The sequence below is a fragment of the Phocoena phocoena genome, chromosome 5 (assembly GCF_963924675.1).
Source record: "Phocoena phocoena chromosome 5, mPhoPho1.1, whole genome shotgun sequence".
In the NCBI taxonomy this organism is placed as follows: Eukaryota; Metazoa; Chordata; class Mammalia; order Artiodactyla; family Phocoenidae; genus Phocoena; species Phocoena phocoena.
Genome location: NC_089223.1, coordinates 73,986,311 through 74,007,025, shown reverse-complemented (window position 1 = coordinate 74,007,025; position 20,715 = coordinate 73,986,311). Strand labels below are relative to the sequence as shown.

The 20,715-nt window shown below is 46.6% G+C and overlaps 1 protein-coding gene across 1 annotated transcript in view; it reads right to left on the bottom strand.

Annotated features, from left to right (window-relative positions):
* APBB2 (amyloid beta precursor protein binding family B member 2) overlaps positions 1-20,715 on the bottom strand; it is a 224,836-nt gene that overhangs the window by 66,046 nt on the left and 138,075 nt on the right. The window contains exon 9 of the mRNA XM_065877247.1: positions 2,400-2,546. Coding sequence (XP_065733319.1) covers positions 2,400-2,546 — 147 coding nt within the window. The remainder of the gene's footprint in view (positions 1-2,399; positions 2,547-20,715) is intronic.

Sequence of the window (20,715 nt, the reverse complement as noted above, 5' to 3'; positions counted from 1 at the left end):
AACACAGAAGCCGCGAGGCCTTTAGCTGCGCATGTGCTGTTGTGATACCAACACGGGGGAGGCTGAGGTTTCTTGCATCACTCTTCAGGTTTTGGTCTCCTGTCTCCCCACATATTGGCTCTTTGAGGGTAGGAATGCTAGGCCATCCAACTTCACTCCCCTTGCAAGTCCTCAGGCATAATTTTAAGAAACTATTAAACTGTCCACTGAAGGTCCCGGTCAGCCCAGATGCCGTGGCGTGGACGCTAGGGCGGTCTAGCAAGGCAGCACAGGGAGGCTTCCTGGCAGATCTTCAAATCCAAAGCAGGACAGATGCTCCTTGGTCTGGTTTTTGAGAACGATATTTTAGGTCCCCATCAAAGGTTCTCAGAGTAAACACAAGCCTGCTGCCGAAGTGGCAGACGTGGGTGTTTCAGTGCCTCTGCTAGTCAACGTCTAAGCCAAGCGTCTACAGGTGAGATCCAGGATGAGCTGAAATCATCCCCCTGCCCTGCACTGAGCTGGGTGGTGCATTTCTTTTGGATTGATTCAGCTTGGAAACCACAACTGGTCCACACAAAGGCAACACAGGCCATCTTCGTCAATGACCTCTGTCGACAGTCATCGTATTACTGGACAGAAGCGGTGACAGCTGCCAGCTGGTCATCTGAAGTGAGAATGGTTGGCTGAGTGTGCACCATCCCTGAATGAAAATGCGTCGTGGCTTCTGCTGAGTTCATTAGGTACACTCGTGTCTTCCCATATGTGCCCTTTCCCTTTTCTCATGAACACTCAGCAGCTCCTGGTTGACCACTGTAAAGTCTTACTCATTGGTCTTTGTAACCCAAACGACCAATGCTTATGCAGGTGTCATCTAAAGATGGGACACTCATCTGAAAGTCATGACTTTATTTTCAGTCAGCCGATCAACAAACCTTTAAGGAGTTGTGCTGTGCGTGGTGAGGCATGGCAAAAAGTCACAGCTCATAACCCTGAACACTGAGCTGTACTTTATATACTATAAACTAGAAACACTGCTTGAAGAATTTATCATTTCAGAAGAAGAGGAAAGAACTGAGAAAAATAGGAATGGCCTAGCGGGGGCTAACTAGGTGGGAAGGCATAGCAGATTTTCAGGCATTGCTGGCCCATCCAAAGCTTTCTTTCCTGCTGGAATCGTGCCAACTGGAGATTCCTTTAGAATCTTAACTTAGCTCTTCTAAATACCTGGTGGTATTCATTAGTCTCTCAAACAGCAGTATAGATTACGCCAGCCGTCCTTCTAAATCCTAGCTGAGATCTATGCCTTTGGTAGAACAGCATTTTGAATGAAGGAGAGAGAAGACAGATGGATAATTTGGTGGGAGAAATAGGCCTGGGTATTGGAAAGGTAATGCAGTGAAAGGAGAATAGAGGCAAATACCAAAAAAGTGTCCTTTTCTTGGCAGGAGAAAATTCTTCCTCCTCTCCCCCCATGCCTGGGATCTAAAAATCTGGTTGGTGATGCAGCTCAGCCCCATTCTAAAGCAGATGGACGCTACCATGCGGAGCCTTGGGAACCTAGCTCCTGCTACGACAGTGCTGCTAGGACGAAGGGTGACAGGGGCTCCTAAGAGCCCAATCAAAAAGCAAACTTTCGCTGCCAATGCTCTTAACTGGGGACTGATCAAGTAGAGTGGATTCACGCGGACCACTCTCTTGTGATGCTGTCAATGTGCTTGTTGTACAGGTCTCAGAGCTTGGTAGGAATATGGCTTTTCCAATTTCATGTGATTTTTATACAAATTTGGTATTTTTACTCATTACTTCCCTTTCTGAAATGACCTCAACTAACATTTCAAACTGGAATTGCTTTGTTCTTCACAGTAAGAAAGAATACACAGGTATCAATTCCAAGACTCATGTACGAGGTGGATTTTCAGATCACAAATAAAGAAGACTGTATTATAAAAGGATGATGCGTCAACTTTTAGAGAAGGGGCAACAACGTTTTGGGGTGTATACGTGGGGGTCACGTTCCCCTTTGAGAATGTACTTTGAGAGAGGTATGGGTCTTCTTCCCAGAAAACTGCTCTTGTAGACTGGCACATCCAACTATGCATGGAGGTTAGGGGGTTTCTGGGCCCTTAAGTCCATCCGTGGATCCTTGGGGACTCAGGATACCAAAGTAGATCCTGTCATTTAGACACCGAGAAATGTCCTCTCCCAGGGCCCCAGTCCTCAACGGGCTCTGGCAGGGCTAATAGGTAAATCACAGGTGCATCATGTCTACACCAGCTGCCTTCATGGGAAAGTGACCCCGATAAATACCTTCATCAGCCCTCACTACCAAATCTCTCGGCTCTCAGAGCTCTGGGGTTTCGTGAGGAGCAGTGGAAGGCAAGCAAGTCTGCCATTAATGATTTTCACCTGTTACTTACCTCTCCCCAAATGCCGACTGTATCACGGATGTCATTTTTGCAGTAAGAAAGCTGCCTGATGCAGTTGTTGACGGCAACACTACTCTTGCCAGGGGCGAGGTCCTCCTCTGCCATTTCCACCCACCCCAGAGAGCGCACAGCAAAACACTAGGAGGAAAGTCAAAGAACAGGAGATTACTCACTGGCCACAGGTCAACGTACCATAAAATCCTCTACAAGGTGTACTCAATGCGTCTTTAATTTCTACAAAATGTTCAATCATCTAATTTAGCAATGAATCCTAGATTGTTGGAAAATTAAATTGTGGCTATTTTTTGCCATTAAAAAAATGTAGTAGGACTTCCCTGGTGGTGCAGTGGTTAAGAATCCACCTGCCAATGCAGGGGACAGGGGTTTGAGCCCTGGTCCGGGAAGATCCCACACGCTGCGGAGTAACTAAGCCTGTGTGCCACAACTACTGAAACCCACACGCCTAGAGCCCGTGCTCCGCAACAAGAGAAGCCACCACAATGAGAAGCCCGTGCACTGCAACGAAGAGGAGCCCCCGCTCGCCACAACTAGAGAAAGCCCGCGTGCAGCAACAAAGACCCAATGCAGCCATAAATAAATAAATAAATTTAATTTAAAAAAAATGTAGTAATAACTATCTTCTTGCCTAACTTTCTCTGTGTGTGTGTGTGTGTGTGTGTGTGCGCTTGTGTGTGAGTGTGTTCAGGTTTTTTTTCTTAGAACAGATTACTAGAAGTAGAATTACAGGGCTAATGGGTATAAACATTTCTAAGCACCTTTATCTAGTATAAGGCAGGGTTTTTTTTTTTTATAGTAAGAAATGTAACCCCTGTGAAATTTGTTACTTGTTAAGCACCTGGGAGAAAGAATTAGCTACATGTTTGTCACTTGTTTCTAATAACAATGAGGCAAAATGTATTCTCTAATAACCAGAAATGAAAAAAAAAAAAAAAAAAAAAGGAGAGAAAATGTGCTTTCATGATAATAGGTCTCAGCATTTGTTACTAGCACCAAATCCTGAAAGCCTGCAGAATGGACGGACTTGTGAGATACCTTAGAGCACAAATTCCATTTATTCTTTTATCATTTAGAGATATTTGATTTGAGATCACACTCCTTGTTTTCCTTTTAAAAGTTCAGGTGTTCAATTTTAAGAAATATAGAAAGTATCTTATCCATATTATAACAAGCAAAAAATCCAAAAATTTATAAAGAAAGAAGTTCCTGGGACATACGAGGGTGATCTGGCTAGAGCATCTGCCTAGCTGTTAATCACCAGGTTTACCAGGTGGCTGGAACTGCGGTTTCTCACCGCAACCTGTGACCTGGGTCTCCTCCTGAGCTGCATGTCAACTGAAGAGACCACCTTTTAAGGACAGGAGGGCAGATAAGGTGCCACACTTCTGTGGAGCCAACAGGCTGTTTCTCAAAGAGTGTCTTCTGAAGTTCCCCAAAGTAAGCTTCATAATACAATGAAGAAATGCAGCCAACTGTCCCAAAGTGACCACATTCATTCTAGTTCAACCTTCTCTGTTTCAGACCCCACACCCAGACTTGGTGCCTCCTTCCTGAATTGCTAATCACACGTTCTCAGGGGAAAACAAAACACAAAAAGACCAAAGACAACCCGGTTACGCTAACAGAAGGTGGATCCTCACGTCCTAAAGGGAAGGACCGAGGTACCTGCGTCACCGCCCGGAGTGGAACGTTTCCTGCTCACTGACGGTGCACACGATGCCTTTTACAAATACACCAAAAAGAGAAGGTCATCCCTACAACAACCGCGAAAGCTACTCAGGACCCTGTGTCCTGAGGAAAGGTTCTGGGAGATGTCCTCACATTTCACGTGCTCATGTGTTTCTGTTGGAGAGAAACTGCCCAAGGGGTAGAGGATGTCACAGGTGCAAGGGCAGCCCCTTGCCCAGAACTTCACCGGGCTCACAATGCCACAACCCAGCCCTCCCCCGTCATTTTCATCTTGTTACGTACCACCCTGTAATGGAAAAACTCAGCTTTTCCACCTTTACCAAAGCACCAGTAGGGTGTCCGAGAATTCAACTCAATTCTGACACCATCCACCTGGAGAGAGCGTCAGATCCTGCAGGTTAAGGGCTCAGTTCTACAAGACTGTCCCCCCAACAACTGCCCGCCCCACCTCCTGCCTCCACCAACTTCACATGCCAACCCCAAGTCCAGGGTGTCGCCTGTACTTCTGGCCGACCAGCTATAGATCGAGGTTCGGATGACCCCCTTCTTGAGTTCATTAAATTTGCTAGAGTGGCTCACAGAACTCAGAGAAACACTTTGTATACCAGATCACTGGTTTATTATAAAAGGACATAACTCAGGAATAAAGAGCCAGAGGGAAGAGATGCACAGGGCAAGGAGAGGGCCCGGAGCTCCCATGCCCTCCCCAGGTGCCATTCTCCCCAGGCTCCACGTGTTCGCTGGCCTGGAAACTCTCTGAACCGTGCCCTCTGGGTTTTGTAGAGGCTTCATTATATACGTGCGACTGATTAAGTCACTGGCCACTGGTGGCTGAACTCAACCTCCAGGCCCTCTCCCTTCCCTGGAGGTGGGTGTGGAACTGGAAGTCCCAACCCTCTAATAAAATGGTGGGCTCCACTGGCAACTAGCCCCCATCGTTAGGTGAGTTCTAGAAGTCACCTCATAGGTATTTAGTCATTTAATCCTCTCCTCAGCCCTGTGAGGTCAATACTAAGTTACTGTACCCATTTCATAGAAAGGAAAGTGAGTGAAGCACAAGGCTGATAAGCGGTGGACCCAGGATGCAAGTTAGGCAGTGCGACTTCTGCGCCCTCACTCTTAACCACTCTGCCATATGCCTGAGAGCTTGCTGGAGGGACAGCATCCGATGGGGCTGGGTCCACAAAAGAGGCACAAGAACACAGCCAGTGGTGTCAATACAGTTTGAGTGTACCTGGCCCAAGAGCAGGGACAGCCTAAATTATAATCTTAGCTCTGACTTACAGGTACTGTGATCTTGGCCGTATAACTGACGGAGTCCCAATTTTTTTCTTATTTGCAAAAATGGGAATAATAATGATAGCTAACTCAGAGGGTTCTTACAAGGAGAAAACAACATAATACAGGCAGAAAACCTAGCACACAGAAAACACTCCATAAGCATTGCTGAGTGAAAGAGCAAATGAATGTAGTGTCACATACATCTTAAAAGGAGTCATCAAAGGGGGGAAATGAAAGGAGATTTGAAATCAGCGTGACCCTATGCTCCAATTATCCTCAGGAGGGTTCTGATTTATCTTTGTTGCTCTGGAAAAATTATTAAGAGCAGCTCCTTTTACTCTTAAAAGTGTCCTAATTTGTATAATAAATTATTATAATTACTCTAGCCAAAATTCCAGTGATGAATCTGGTAAAGTTGCAGGATACAAAATTAATGCACAGAAATCTCTTGCATTCCTATACACTAATGATGACAAATCTGAAAGAGAAATTAAGGAAACACTCCCATTTACCATAGCAACAAAAAGAATAAAATACCTAGGAATAAACCTACATAAGGAGGTAAAAGACCTGTATGCAGAAAAACTGTAAGATACTGATGAAAGAAACTGAAGATGATACAAACAGATGGAAAGATACACCATGCTCTTGGATTGGAAGAATCAATACTGTGAAAATAACTATACCACCCAAAGCAATCTACAGCTTCAATGTAATCCCTATCAAATTACCAATGGCATTTTTTACAGAACTAGAACAAAAAATCTGAAAATTTGTATGGAGACACAAAAGACCCCAAATAGCCAAAGCAGTCTTGAGGGAAAAAAAACGGAGCTGAAGGAATCAGGCTCCCTGACTTCAGACTCTACCTACAAAGCTACAGTAATCAAGACTATGGTACTGGCACAAAAACAGAAATATAGATCAATGGAACAGGATAGAAAGCCCAGAGATAAACCCACGCACTTATGGTCAAAGGAGGCAAGGATATACAGTGGAGAAAAGACAGTCTCTTCAATAAGTGGTGTGGGAAAACTGGACAGCTACATGTAAAAGAATGAAATTAGAACACTCCCTAACAACATACACAAAAATAAACTCAAAATGGATTAGAGACCTAAATGTAAGACGGGACACTATAAAACTCTTAGAGGAAAACATAGGCAGAACACTCTTTGACATAAATCACAGCAAGATCTTTTTTGATCCACCTCCTAGAGTAATGGAAATAAAAACAAAAACAGGGCTTCCCTGGTGGCGCAGTGGTTGAGAGTCCGCCTGCCGATGCAGGGGACACAGGTTCGTGTCCCGGTCCGGGAAGATCCCACATGCCGCGGAGCGGCTGGGCCCGTGAGCCATGGCCGCTGGGCCTGCACATCCGGAGCCTGTGCTCCACAACGGGAGAGGCCACAGCAGGGAGAGGCCCCCGTACCGCAAAAACAAACAAACAAACAAACAAACAAACAAACAAACAAAAAACAAAAACAAATGGGACCTAAAGAAACTTAAAAACTTTTGCAAAGCAAAGGAAACTACAAACAAGACGAAAAGATAACCCTTAGAATGGGAGAAAAAAATTGCAAATGAATCAACAGACAAAGGATTAATCTCCAAAATATATAAACAGCTCAAGCAGCTCAAAAATAAAAGAACAAACAAACCAATCCAAAAATGGGCAGAAGACCTAAACAGACATTTCTCCAAAGTAGACATACAGATTGTCAACAAACACATGAAAAGCTGCTCAACATCACTATCATTAGAGAAATGCAAATCAAAACCACAGTGAGGTATCACCTCACACCAGTTAGAATGGGCATCATCAGAAAATCTACAAACAACAAATGCTGGAGAGAGTGTGGAGAAAAGGGAACCCTCCTACACTGTTGGAGGGAATGTAAATTGATACAGCCACTATGGAAAACAGTATGGAGGTTCCTTAAAAAACTAAAAATAGAATTATCATATGACCCAGCAATCCCACTACTGGGCATATACCCAGAGAAAACCATAATTCAAAAAGACACATGCACCCCAGTGTTCATTGCAGCACTATTTACAATAGCCAGGTCACGGAAGCAACCTAAATGCCCATCGACAGACAAATGGATAAAGAAGATGTGGTACATATATACAATGGAATATTACTCAGCCATAAAAAGGAACAAAATTGGGTCATTTGTAGAGACGTGGATAGATCTAGAGACTGTCATACAGAGTGAAGTAAGTCAGAAAGAGAAAAACAAATATCGTATATTAACACATATATGTGGAACCTAGAAAAATGGTACAGATGAACTGGTCTGCAGGACAGAAACTGAGACACAGATGTAGAGAACAAATGTATGGACACCAAGCGGGGAAAGCGGGGTGTGTGTGTGTGTGTGTGTGTGTGTGTGTGTGTGTGTGTGTGTGTATGATGAATTGGGAGACTGGGATTGACAAGTATACACTGATGTGTACAAAATGGATAACTAATAAGAACCTGCTGTATAAAAATAAATAAATAAAATTCCAAAAAATTCCAGCGAATTCAGCCTCTGGCATAGAAACCAAGGCTTGGATGGGACACTGAGATATGCCCAGGTGGAAATGGGGTTCAAAATCAACAGCAGCTGCTGTCGGTACAGCATCCTGGTGATCCTGGTGGGGGTGAACCCTAATACACCAGCATTACTGTGGGATGGTCCTAGGCCCTAAAACTAGAAGCCAGGAGCACATTTCCCCACTTTCTCTAATAGCCTACTTGAGAGTCCTACAGCCTGTGAAGACTCAAAGAATTTATTAACAATAAGGAAGGTGAAAAAGAATACTGGCTGCATAAAAAGAAATGAAATTGAGTTATTTGTAATGAGGTGGATGGACCTAGAGTCTGTCATACAGAGTGAAATAAGTCAGAAAGAGAAAGACAAATATCGTATGCTAACACATATATATGGAATCTAAAAAAAAAATGGTTATGAAGAATCTAGGGGCAGGACAGGAATAAAGACGATAAAGACGTAGACGTAGAGAATGGACTTGAGGACACAGGGAGGGGGAAGGGTAAGCTGGTACGAAGTGAGAGAGTGGCATGGACTTATATACACTACCAAATGTAAAACAGATAGCTAGTGGGAAGCAGCCGCATAGCACAGGGAGATCAGCTCGGTGCTCTGTGACCACCTAGACGGGTGGGATAGGGAGGGTGGGAGGGAGATGCTAGAGGGAGGGGATATGGGGATATATGTGTACATATAGCTGATTCATTTTGTTATACAGCAGAAACTAACACACCATTGTAAAGCAATTATACTCCAATAAAGATGTTTTTAAAAAATTAAAAAATAAAAAATAGAATGTGAAAAAAAAAAGAATACTGGCTGCTTTTTTGTACTTGAGTCCAAGAATACATGGATTTCAAAAAACAAGAGCCCTCACAATATGATTAATTTTCCGTATGTAATTTAGTATCTGATCTGAGAAGCTTCACCGCTGGTCCCTACGGACAAAGGAAGGGAAAACGGGTTTATGGAAGGGAAACTCCACTAAGCAGCGAGCTCCGTTTCCTTTCAAAGAACCAAGCGGCAAAGAGCAACCTGCGCTATTTGGTGCTGCCCTCGTGTGGCTAGGAAGGTTCATAACCAACACCACTTTTCCTTAAACTCGGGGATTAGAATCAGCTCTGTGAATAAACACTCATTTCAGAGAATAGGAGGAGCTCAAAATATTCAATCAAAATATGTAATCAAATGTTTAATCAATCTGACTTTCCAAATACTTTTTTTTAAGTTACCTGTTGGTCATTTTATTTATTTATTTTTTAACATCTTTATTGGAGTATAATTGCTTTACAATGTTGTTTCTGCTGTATAACAAAGTGAATCAGCTATATGTATACATATATCCCCATATCTCCTCCCTCTTGCGTCTCCCTCCCACCCTCCCTATCCCACTTTTTTCAAAATTTGCAAAAAATATCAACATTTGTACTTATATTAATGCTCATTCTTCAATAGCTCTTTACCAAAAGGGCAAAAATGAGTAATGGATGGTTCAGGGTATGGACTGTGTCATCAGATGGATCTAGATTCAAGTCATGACTTTGCTACCTACCAGCTGGTGACTTTGAGGAAGTCACTTAGGTCTAAGACTTCGTTTTTTCATCTGTAAAATGGGAATAATAATAGTACCTATACTTTATAGTATTGTTGTTGGACTAAGTGAGATAATGCAGGTAAAATATTTAGCATAGTGCCTGGCATGTAATAAGAACTCAACAAACCTTTATTATGCTATTGATAAATTTTAACTTTTTCTCTATGTGTGGATTTTAAAGATTTCTCTAGTTTAACAGATCTCAGCCAAAGCTAAAACACCCAGAGGGCTTTGTTAAAACACAGAAAACTGGACACCGTCCCCATCGTTTCTGATTCAGCGGTCCCCAAACCTGCATTTCTAACAGCCTCCCAGGTGACACTGAAGTTGCAGGTCTGAGGACTACACTTTGAGAACCACTGCCGTCCACAGATGGCCCCTTCCTTACTCAAAGTCATGCTGTTCCTACGACTTGTTCTGAAAGGCGAATCTGGCAAGTTAGTTAACCTCTCTGTGCCTCAGTTTCCTCATCTGTAAAAGGTGGGTACTAAAAATCCCTGTCTCACAACACCCTATCTATGCTGTGAGGATGAACAGGGCAGGGTTTGCCGCTGTGCCTGGTGCTGCTGTTAGTTATTACGAGCATTTAGGGAACCAGGGTCATGGCTGAACTGGGAGGGACCCAGCTCTTGGCTTGGGGCTTCCTTCTCTCCCACCGGGTTTCTCTCCCCGGCCCTGGAACCAACTGTCATATCCTGGTTGGAAGCACACATCCTGTTTCAACTTCTGTTTCTTTGAGTCCTCTATTAATAGAAACTGACGCCTGGGCAGAACCTCTTCCTAAGACATGTGTCGAGGGGTAGAACTCAGTGCCAAGCCCTTGGTTTCCAGGGCCAGACAGTCCCAGGTCCACATTCCCATCAGTGGGAGCTCAGCCTCCACGAACCTAAGTTTACTCAGTTGCAAAATGACAATAACCGTAAGCTCAGAGCACTTCTGGGAGAGCCAAAAAAGCAAACGAGGAAGGTCAGGGCTGGGGCACTGCAGGCCCTCAGCAAATGTTCCCTCTCTTCTCTCTCTGGCTGCAGGAGATCCTCTCATGGCCGCCTGTGTTCTCCCACAGGCCTTCCACTTCTCCTTGTCCGAGCTTCGACGAGGACAAGCAAGATGAGAGCCTGCTGGCAGAAAACTGGGGGCCTCGTTCCTGGACCACGAGGTGGGGCAGGGGATGGAGGAGGGGAGAGACGAGGGAACTGGAGCTACTAGAGCTACAGTCGGACACAAACCTTGCCTTTCTCCCAGGCGAGCCAGCCTCCGTGCACGGCATCAAAGAAGATGCTGCTCAAATGAGCGCAGTCTGTGAAGTAGCGCATTTGAAGCCCAGAAATGGTCAGTGCTCTACATAACTACGGAGGGATGATGACGAAAAAGTAAACGATACCAGAATTGACAGCGACACTAAATTATAGGTATGAAGAAACTGAGAAAATTTAAGAGAAGAGCTACAATTTGTAATCCTAATGAACACTCACTTATAGGAACTGCTTACCATTTAAGCCTAATTACCCTGCAGCACAATAACCGTGCCTTCAAGTCAACAAACGTTTACTGAGTGCCTGTTAGTTCCTGGAGACATAGAGAAATGAGTGCGACGCGGGGTAGACACAGAGGGGAATCCACGACACGGCAACGAGAAATAAGGGGATGCAGAGGCCCACGTGCGCGCTGGTTGCTCATGGAGGGAGAAGGCTTTTTTTTTTTTTTTTTTTGCGGTACGCGGGCCTCTCACTGTTGTGGCCTCTCCCGTTGCGGAACACAGGCTCCGGACACACAGGCTCAGCGGCCATGGCTCACGGGCCCAGCCGCTCCGCGGCACGTGGGATCTTCCCGGACCGGGGCACGAACCCGCGTCCCCTGCATCGGCAGGCGGACTCCCAACCACTGCGCCACCAGAGAAGCCCGGGAGGAGCCTTTTAACTCACAGAGAGGGAGTTATGAACAGCTTCTGGAAGGAGATGGTATTGAGCTGAGCCTTGTAGGATGGATGGGTTCATTCATTTCACAGAGATTTACTGACACCTGTTATATGCCAGGTACTGGAGGCACATCAATGAACCAAAGAGGCCAAACACTCTGCTCTGAGTAGTACTGCAAAAAACTGGAAGGGCGTATTTGTTTGGCTGTGACACCAGAGGTCACACAGCTCTGTGGACATGAACCACAAAGAGTAAGGTACAGTGGTATGGGGGGAGGGGCTGTGAGCACCGTGGTTTAGGGCCCAGGTTTTCAAGTCACTGCCTTGGGATCCAATCCCAGGCTGGCCACTATGAGCAGTGTGATCTGAGCCAAGTTACTTAATCTTGGTGAGCCTCAGTTTCCTCATCTGTTGCAGTGAGGATAGCGGTATGGACCTCCTGGGGGTACTGGCATGATTAACGGTAAGGCTTATGCTAAGAACAGGGCCTGGCCCATCGGGAATGCTCACGGAAAGGTGGCTACTGTTTTCACAAGGTCTCTGATCCCTGTCAAAAGTGTCAGGATTGAGGAACACCACCAACAGTCAGGCAATCAATCCGGTTTCGTTTTTCCAACTAATGATCCAACCTCACTATGGCTATACCTTGTGCCTGGGGGTGGGGAGAGGCCCAGGGCCTGGGGAGGAGCAGGGGGTGGAACCCTCAGGTCCACCTAAGAGTCCCCGGACCTCGGAGAGCCACGGACGGGGCTTCAGCAAGTTCTAAACCTCCTGCAAATATATCCAAAAGTATGTGTGTGTTTGCATACTGCACAGCCTCGGGGGGAGCACAACCTCGGAAATGGCAGGCACTGCCATTAAAAAGAAAGGTGAGGGAAGTCCAACAGCCAGTTTTGAAAACCAATGACTGTTTTTGATGCAATGTAAGCCCCCTCGATATTACCCTTGATGCTCCAGCAAAAGTCTGCTACAGAGATGGCTGACATCAGGAATTAAGAGAAGGGTGTACTCCTCCCCTGTGGAGATGCTTGGTGGAGGAAAAGTAGTGGTGGAGGCCTCAGAGTGGAGAACAGGGAGTCAACACAAGAGAAATATAAGCCCAGGGAACGGGCAGAACTGTGCTGGGGAACCCATGGACATCGCAGGACACGAGACTGGGATTCAAGCCCATTTCACCTGGATTCTAAGAGCATATCGATCCTGCTGCTGCCTGAGCTACGCAGAGCTGCTCTGCGGAGACTCTTTATATCTGTGCTCTTGAGGTCAGGTGGAAAAAAAATAAACATATTCTCACTGTACGTGACTATGAGGAAGGACCTTTTGAATAATCATACATCCCACGTAGAAACTGTGAGAGAATCCTTTTTTATTTCATCCTGGTGGCCACAATAACATATCCATTTAGGGTACATTCATCATATTTGATAGCCTACGTCCTGGGATCTCTCCCTAAGGATTCAGAACAGCCCTCTGCCCTTTCCCGTCCCAGTTACTGCATCAGAGACAGCACGAACCTGGCTTCTGCCCACAGGTCGATCGCTGGACCATCCAGATTTTTTTTTTTTTTTTTTTGGCAGTACGCGGGCCTCTCACTGTGGTGGCCTCTCCCGTTGCGGAGCACAGGCTCCGGACGTGCAGGCTCAGAGGCCATGGCTCACGGGCCCAGCTGCTCCACGGCATATGGGATCTTCCCAGACCGGGGCACGAACCCGCGTCCCCTGCATCAGCAGGCGGACTCTCAACCACTGCACCACCAGGGAAGCCCGACCATCCAGATTTTGCCAAGAAATAAGGCAGCTAGTAAACGAAGGGCTGTGACCTTAAATGACTTTTAGAGTCTGCTGTTCTAAAAATGCATAGGCTTTTCAAGGTTCAAAATATCTTCCCTGGACATGGCTTCTGTAATAGGGAGGTCTTTAGCAAATCAGAGTTTGTGGTCATGATACATAGGAATGCAGATCATTGTCATTACAGGCACAGTTTGAAATAAAATTAGGCTTCCTCTGCTACTGCTTTTCTTTGAAGCACAGAAATACTTTCTAAATCCAGCATCTCAATGGGCTCGGCCAGAGAGGTACCTGGGGACTCTGGAGTGGAGCATGACCCAGTTCTCCATCTGGCTGAAGCAAAGAATCAGCCTGATTAATTATTCAGCACGGCAATGACCTCGGCAGCCAGGGACAACCCAGAGAGCATTTCTACACTGACCCCAATGAGCACTTCAGCTGTTCCTTCTGTTTCTCCCCAGGCTGTCTGCAACATGGTGAGCATTCGGGCAGAAAACAAGACACCTGGCCCTTTGGGGCTCTGGGCCCGCAAGTGCCATTTACTTAACTCTCCCTCTTGCCTATTTTTCAGAATAAGATCACCCTACTGGAAAGGTACAACCTATGCTAACATTCTATGCTGACAGCTTCTGCTACAAAGAGGACATTCATCATAATAACTACCATGCATGTGGTACTTACAGCGTGCCAAGCACTAAGGATTGATCCATAATTGAAATATCGTCTACAATGCCCACCTCCCCGAGGGCCTGCTCCCCTGGTTCCTGGTGGTCAGTTCATGGAGGGGGGTTCCCAGCGGGGGTCAGCACTGTCTCTAGTAAATAACAGGCTCCGTTCTTAGTAAACACTCTGGAAACCTACGAGGTCAGAGGGCAGGAATGCCAACCAGATTGCCTATATTCAGGAAATGCTCAGAGCATGTTCAATGACAGGGACTCAAAGCTAAATTATCTAACGGAAGAAGGGGAAGGTGCACCACAGTTTAGAAGCAGTGCCCGTAGTCATCTCTCATGCACAACGTGGAGCCTCGCAGGTTTCTGAGATTTAAGGCTTCGGTGACTTTAAATCCTTAAATGAAAATGTAAGGATTCTTTCAAAGCCCTGTGCCTTGATTTCTCCCTCTTTGTGCCATTCCCCAAGTCAGCTCCTGCCTGCGATGACTATTCCGCAACTGCTCCTTCTGCTTTATAAAAACGCTTGCTGACTCACCACTCTACCACATCAAGAAAAGCAATCATTCTGAGATCTACCGGAAACGAGGTTTGAACCACTGATGTGCTGAAGGGCACGTGCAAGGGCAGTCACACTGGGAGGACCGAGAGCTGATTCTGCATGACTTTAAATATTTAACAGTCTCTGGGCTGTCTCTGCTTCCTCACGCGTCCTCACTGCACGGTCTCTTTGGTGGATGAGCTAGTCCAACTGGGCAGAGCTGTAGCCTGGGTTCCGCCTCTCCCCTCAGGTTGGGGGGGGTGGGATTCACGCTGGGGAGTGGGACGGTGCCAGTGCACTGGGTTTTGACTTTTAACTTCAAACACACGTTTGAGCAGCACTGAAGTCATGACACCAACAGGTCTTGCTTTTAATTGAAGACATAAGACATGCATTTTTGCACAGCAGTGAAATCATGATCTCCATATGCCTTAAGCATATTTCTAAGTGTTTATTATTGTCTTAAACACAATATTCTCACTGCAGCACTATTTACAATAGCCAGGACACGGAAACAACCTAAGTGTCCATCGACAGATGAATGGATAAAGAAGATGTGGCACATTTACACAATGGAATATTACTCGGCCATAAAGAGAAACGAAACTGAGTTATCTGTTGTGAGGTGGATGGACCTGGAGTCTGTCATACAGAGTGAAGTCAGTCGGAAAGAGAAAAACAAATACCATAGGCTAACACATATATATGGAATCTAAAAAAAAAAAAAAAAGGTTCTCATGAATTTAGGGGCAGGACAGGAATAAAGACGCAGACGTAGAGAATGGACTTGAGGACAGGGCGGGCTGGGACGAAGTGAGAGAGTGGCATGGACATATATACACTACCAAATGTAAAACAGATAGCCAGTGGGAAGCAGCCACATAGCACAGGGAGATCAGCTCAGTGCTTTGTGACCACCTAGAAGGGTGGGATAGGGAGGCTGGGAGGGAGGGAGGCCCAAGAGGGAAGAGATAAGGGAACATATGTATATGTATAACTGATTCACCTTGTTATAAAGCAGAAACTAACACACCATTGTAAAGCAATTATACTCCAATAAAGATGTTAAAAAAAAATTCTCAGTAGTGCTTAGGTGAGGGGATTTCAGAACGAGAAGGAGGAGAGAGGGAATTTGCATTTATTTTGTTCCTATGATAGAGGCTCTTCATTGATTACCTAATTCAATTTAGTTTAATTCTCACAATGAAGTGAATGAGGTATTCTACCCACTTTTGAGAAGAGGAACCTGACTCCTAAAGGAATCCTGGCAAGTTTAAGGCTTCATAAAACATTTTGGAAAATCTGACTTTGCGGCACTGTGGTCGTCACACTTGATGCTAACTAACACTTGTGAATGTGGTGGTGAGGAGGGGGTTGAAGTGGGCGAGAAAGAGGTGGCGGACAACAGTGTCACACGCAGCATTTATTACGAGTGTCTGTGCACACATTACACAACGAGTGGGAAAAATCCACTTCTCCTTTACTACTCACCCGGAACGCTTCACTTCTGACCCTTCTCGTCACCAAATGTGAGGGGGGTTTTCCCCACTCCAAGCAAGTCTCTGCAACACCAGCTGGGTGTGCTACAATTTAACTCAATCCTGACACCATCTACGTGGATAGAGAGTCAGATCCCATAGGTTAAGGGCTCAGACCCACAAGGCTGCTTGCCCCACACACCCGCTCAGACACCGACTGCAAGTCCAGGTTGTCACCTGTGCTTCTGACTGACCAATCGGCTACAAATTGGAGGCTCCCGTGACCCCCTCCTCGGGTTTGATTAATTTGCTGGAGTGGCTCACAGAACTCAGGGGAAGTTTGCTTACTAGCCCACCAGTTTATTATAAAAGGGTATAACTCAGGAACATCCAGATGGAAGAGGACAAGGTGTGTGAGAAGGGCGTGCAGCCTCCAGACTTTCTCCAATCATGTCACTCTCCCAGCACCTTCACGTGTTCCCCAACTCAGAAGCTCTCTGAGGCCTGTACTTTAGGGGGTCTTCATAGAGGCTTCACATGATGAAAGTATGATCGATCATTAACTCCATTTCCATCCCCTCTCTGGACAATGGGGGTAGGACTGAAAATTCCAAGCTTCTAATCATGGCTTGGTCTTTCTGGTGACCAGCCCCAATCCAGGAGCCTACCTAGAGTCACCTCATTAGAACAAGACACTGCTATTGTCCAGGAAATTCCAAAGGATTTAGGAGCTCTGGGTCAGGAACCAGGGGCAGATACATGTATGTGTGTGTGTGTGTGTGTGTGTGTGTGTGTGCCACTTTCTTTTACCTATTTAATCAACTCATGGCAACATATGAGATAATGTTATTACTATTCCTATTTTACAGATGAGGAAACTGAGGCACAGAGTGGTTGTTATGGACTGAACTGTGTCCTCTCAGAATTCATATATTGAAGCTCTAACCCCCAATGTGGCTATATTTGGACATAGGGCCTTTAAAAAGGTAATTAAGATTAAATGAGGTCATAAAAGGGCTTAATCCAGTAGGACTAGTGTCCTTATAAGAAGAAGAGGAGACGCCAGGAATGTGAGCACACATAGTAAAGATTACATGAGGACACAGTGAGAAGGTGACCGTCTGCAAGCCAAGGAGAGAGGCTTTGGGAGAAACCAAACCTGCCAGCACCTTGATGTTGGACTTCTAGCCTCCCGAACTATGAGGAAATCAATTTCTGTTGCTGTAAGCTACCCAACCTGCATGGTATTTTGTTATGGGAGCCCGAGTAGATTAATACAGTGGTGTATACAAACCTAAGGTAACCAGCTAGCATATGGTGGAGCTGGCATTCAAACCCAAGTTCATGGACTGACAAATCCCTGTCAACACGCCATGCTGCCTCCTAGGAGCCGTAACATGGCTGGTTTTCCTAAAGGGGGGGTGGAGGGCAGGCATACCTCACTCTACACCCAGGGACCTCAGAGAGGAGCTATAACCCTCCCTCAACCTGACACACCGTGCACATGTGCACATGCCCTCCCCCAGAATCTTAAGCTCTCAACAGCTAGACCAGGCTGAGACCAGAGGTCAGGAGTCCTGGTCCCACTCTAAAGAGGCCCCGGAGAGGGGCTTCCCTGGTGGCGCAGTGGTTGAGAGTCCGCCTGCCGATGCAGGGGACACAGGTTCGTGTCCCGGTCCGGGAGGATCCCACATGCCGCGGAGCGGCTCGGCCCGTGAGCCATGGCCGCTGAGCCTGCGTGTCCGGAGCCTGTGCCCCACGACGGGAGAGGCCACAGCAGTGAGAGGCCTGCGTACCAAAAAAAAAAAAAGAGACCACAGAGAATTCAAGGGCGGGAAGAGGCTGAGGAGAAGGAAATCTCCCCCTGAGCAGGGAATGATTACTTCAACCCCCGTACCCGTCCCAGGTCTAGCTTTATTGCTCCAGGCTGGCCCTGAGACTTCTCAGAGGTCTAAGAGAGCCCCTACCACAAGGCACTAATTAGCCCTGAAGTGGTGGTCTGGGTGCTCTTGTGCACACTGTCCACCTGGGGGCACCATCACCCTTCTCCCTCCCAACCCCTTACTCCTGGTAACAGAGCCCTGGAGGTAAGGAGTCTCCACGGGGGCAAAGGAAATCAAATGTAATCCACTGCCTGATGCCTGTGCTCTCATCCCTCTAGGCCATGGCACAGCTGCTCACACCGTGTTCTGGGAAGGCCTAGGGCGGTTAGACTCTCGGACAACCTGTGGGAGGGGCTAAGGGGCAGCCAGTGCAGCGCTGAGGCCTCTGGGGCGCCTCAGCCAAGGTTCTGCCCTTTCTCTCCCATGAAAGCCTTTCTTCAATTAAAGAAAGGCCAGCGTCCCGTGGCAACGTCCACAGTGACGGTCGCTCATCTGCTACCGAGCAGGGTGAACTGTCACCACATTATGAGGAATTTATATACATTTAAAAACAAACACCAGAATGTCAATTTATTAATTTACAGAGGGAAATGTAAGTCTGACTGGATGCTCAGACTAGCCAACAAGAGGATTCATCCTCTGGAGGAAATCCACTCCAGTTTTAACCACCAGCCCGCCGCAGGCTGATGAGCAGAGAGGCAAGCAGAGGGAGCCTGCTTCCACGTCTTAATGGCCAGGATGCTCGGAGACTCATCGCTAGTGCAAGACACAGGCCTCCGGGTTGTGATTTAATACATAAACAGTTGATTGTATTAGTCATTTCCTGCCCAGGAACCAGGCCGGCATTATGAGGCCTATTTTTATCAATGGAAAAGTTGAGTGGAGGTGGGTTCAACCAAGAGACTTAGCCCGGTATTTCCATAATGTCACAGAACAAATGAGACCTATGTGCATATTTAAACATAAACCTGCAGATATATCGTGTCCGACATCTTCACGTACAATCGTCATCGTCTTTCTAGCCATGCCATTTAGCCAGTGCTTACTCTGTGCTGAGTATTTTGTACACAAAATTAAGAGTTTGGACCTGGAGGAGAAAGCAAGGCAGCACTGACATTTATAGATCATTTTCTCAATGCTTCATGCCTTACAGCACGTAGCACAACATTTTCTCACAATCCTACAAAGCAGGAGCTCCTTATTATACATGTGAGAAACTGAGTCTGGAGAGCTGAGCTGAACTGCCCAAGGTCGCAGCAGCTGGAATTTGATCTGAGGTTTAGTACTCAAGGTGGATTACTGTCTTGATTTTACAGAAGAGGAAACCAGCTCAGTGAAGTTCAGCAAAGCGACACAGCTGTGGACCGGCTTGATCCAAGGCCTCGTCTTGCTCTCACCATTCTTTGCTCTACGTTAGCTGTTCTATAAACAGGAGCACTGAATCCAAAGGAGGCTCCTTGAGAACAGGCCTGTTCTGTGGACCTCTGAATGCCTGCCACCCAAAAGAGGGTCTGGCACACGCTACATGCTCAATAAATATTTGTCGGACTTCCCTGGTGGCGCAGTGGTTAAGAATCCGCCTGCCAATGCAGGGGACGTGGGTTTGAGCCCTGGTCTGGGAAGATGCCACGTGCCACGGAGCAACTAAGCCCGTGAGCCACAACTACTGAGCCTGTGCTCTAGAGCCTGTGAGCCACAACTACTGAAGCCCACACACCTAGAGCCCGTGCTCCGCAACAAGAGAAGCCACCGCAATGAGAAGCCTGTGCACCGCAACGAAGAGTAGCCCCCGCTCGCCGCAACTAGAGAAAGCCCGCGTGCAGCAACAAAGACCCAATGCCGCCAAAAATAAATAAATAATACAATTAGTTAAACAAAAATATTTGTCAAATGAAGACACGTGAGCTGGAGGCAGACCGAGGTACGGTGGCAAGAGTGGACCGGATCTGACTGGGAGTCCTCAACCTGGCTGGGCCCTAGGCTAGTTAATTGACCTAAGTTTCTGCATCCTTGGAGGGATAACGCCACAGACGCTGGTGAGAACTCAGGGGGGTGTACCAAGCACTGGTAGAGTGCCTGGCATAGCCACTTTTACCATAGCAAATGCATACAGCCTGGATTATGAAGCCAGAGCACCCAGGTTTGAATCCCAGATGCCCACTTAATTCCTGAGTGATGCAGCTTTCTAATCTGTAAGATGAGACAATGATAGTACTTATGTCCTAAGGAACATTGGGAGAAATAAATAGTATGGTGTATCTAATGTGCCTAGAATGGTACATGGTAAGTGTTCAGTGTGTAAGCTATTATTATGATTAGCTCTAAATTATCAACAAATCTGATCTAGGGTATGCCTAGTGATATAAAAGTCATATAAAAATATCCATGTCGCCAGTAATGCGAGCTAGAGTCAGGTATCACGTGCCTCCACTGTGAAACCGGAGGGCCAGTCCTTCTGGAGGCTAATCCCTGCCTGGGGCCCAATCCAGCCTTATCGGCTTATCAGGAGCCCCATCTTCACTAGCTGGTGGGGCCTTGACACAGCCCTGCAGACAGAAGCCCACATTTAAGGGTCCCGGGACACAGGCACTGAGGAACAGCCTGAGCCCTTCCTGTGTTTGCAGTCCTTCTCTCTGGACTTCCAGTTGGTTCCTGATCCACACTCTGGGCACCTGGCTGGACCAAGAGTCCTGTCCTGGAGTTGAGTCCCCTGGCAGTGCTTTGTGCTAATGTCCCCTTTAGGTGCCAGTGGGATCTAGACACCTCACTGTCATGCTGTCCCTCCGTCCCAACCCTGACTCTGAGCTAAAGACCACTGAGATGCTACAAGGACCGGCTCATCAGATGGGTCCCTCTGGACATGGAGCAAGCCTCTGGGGAGTACAATGTGGACCATTCCTACACTCA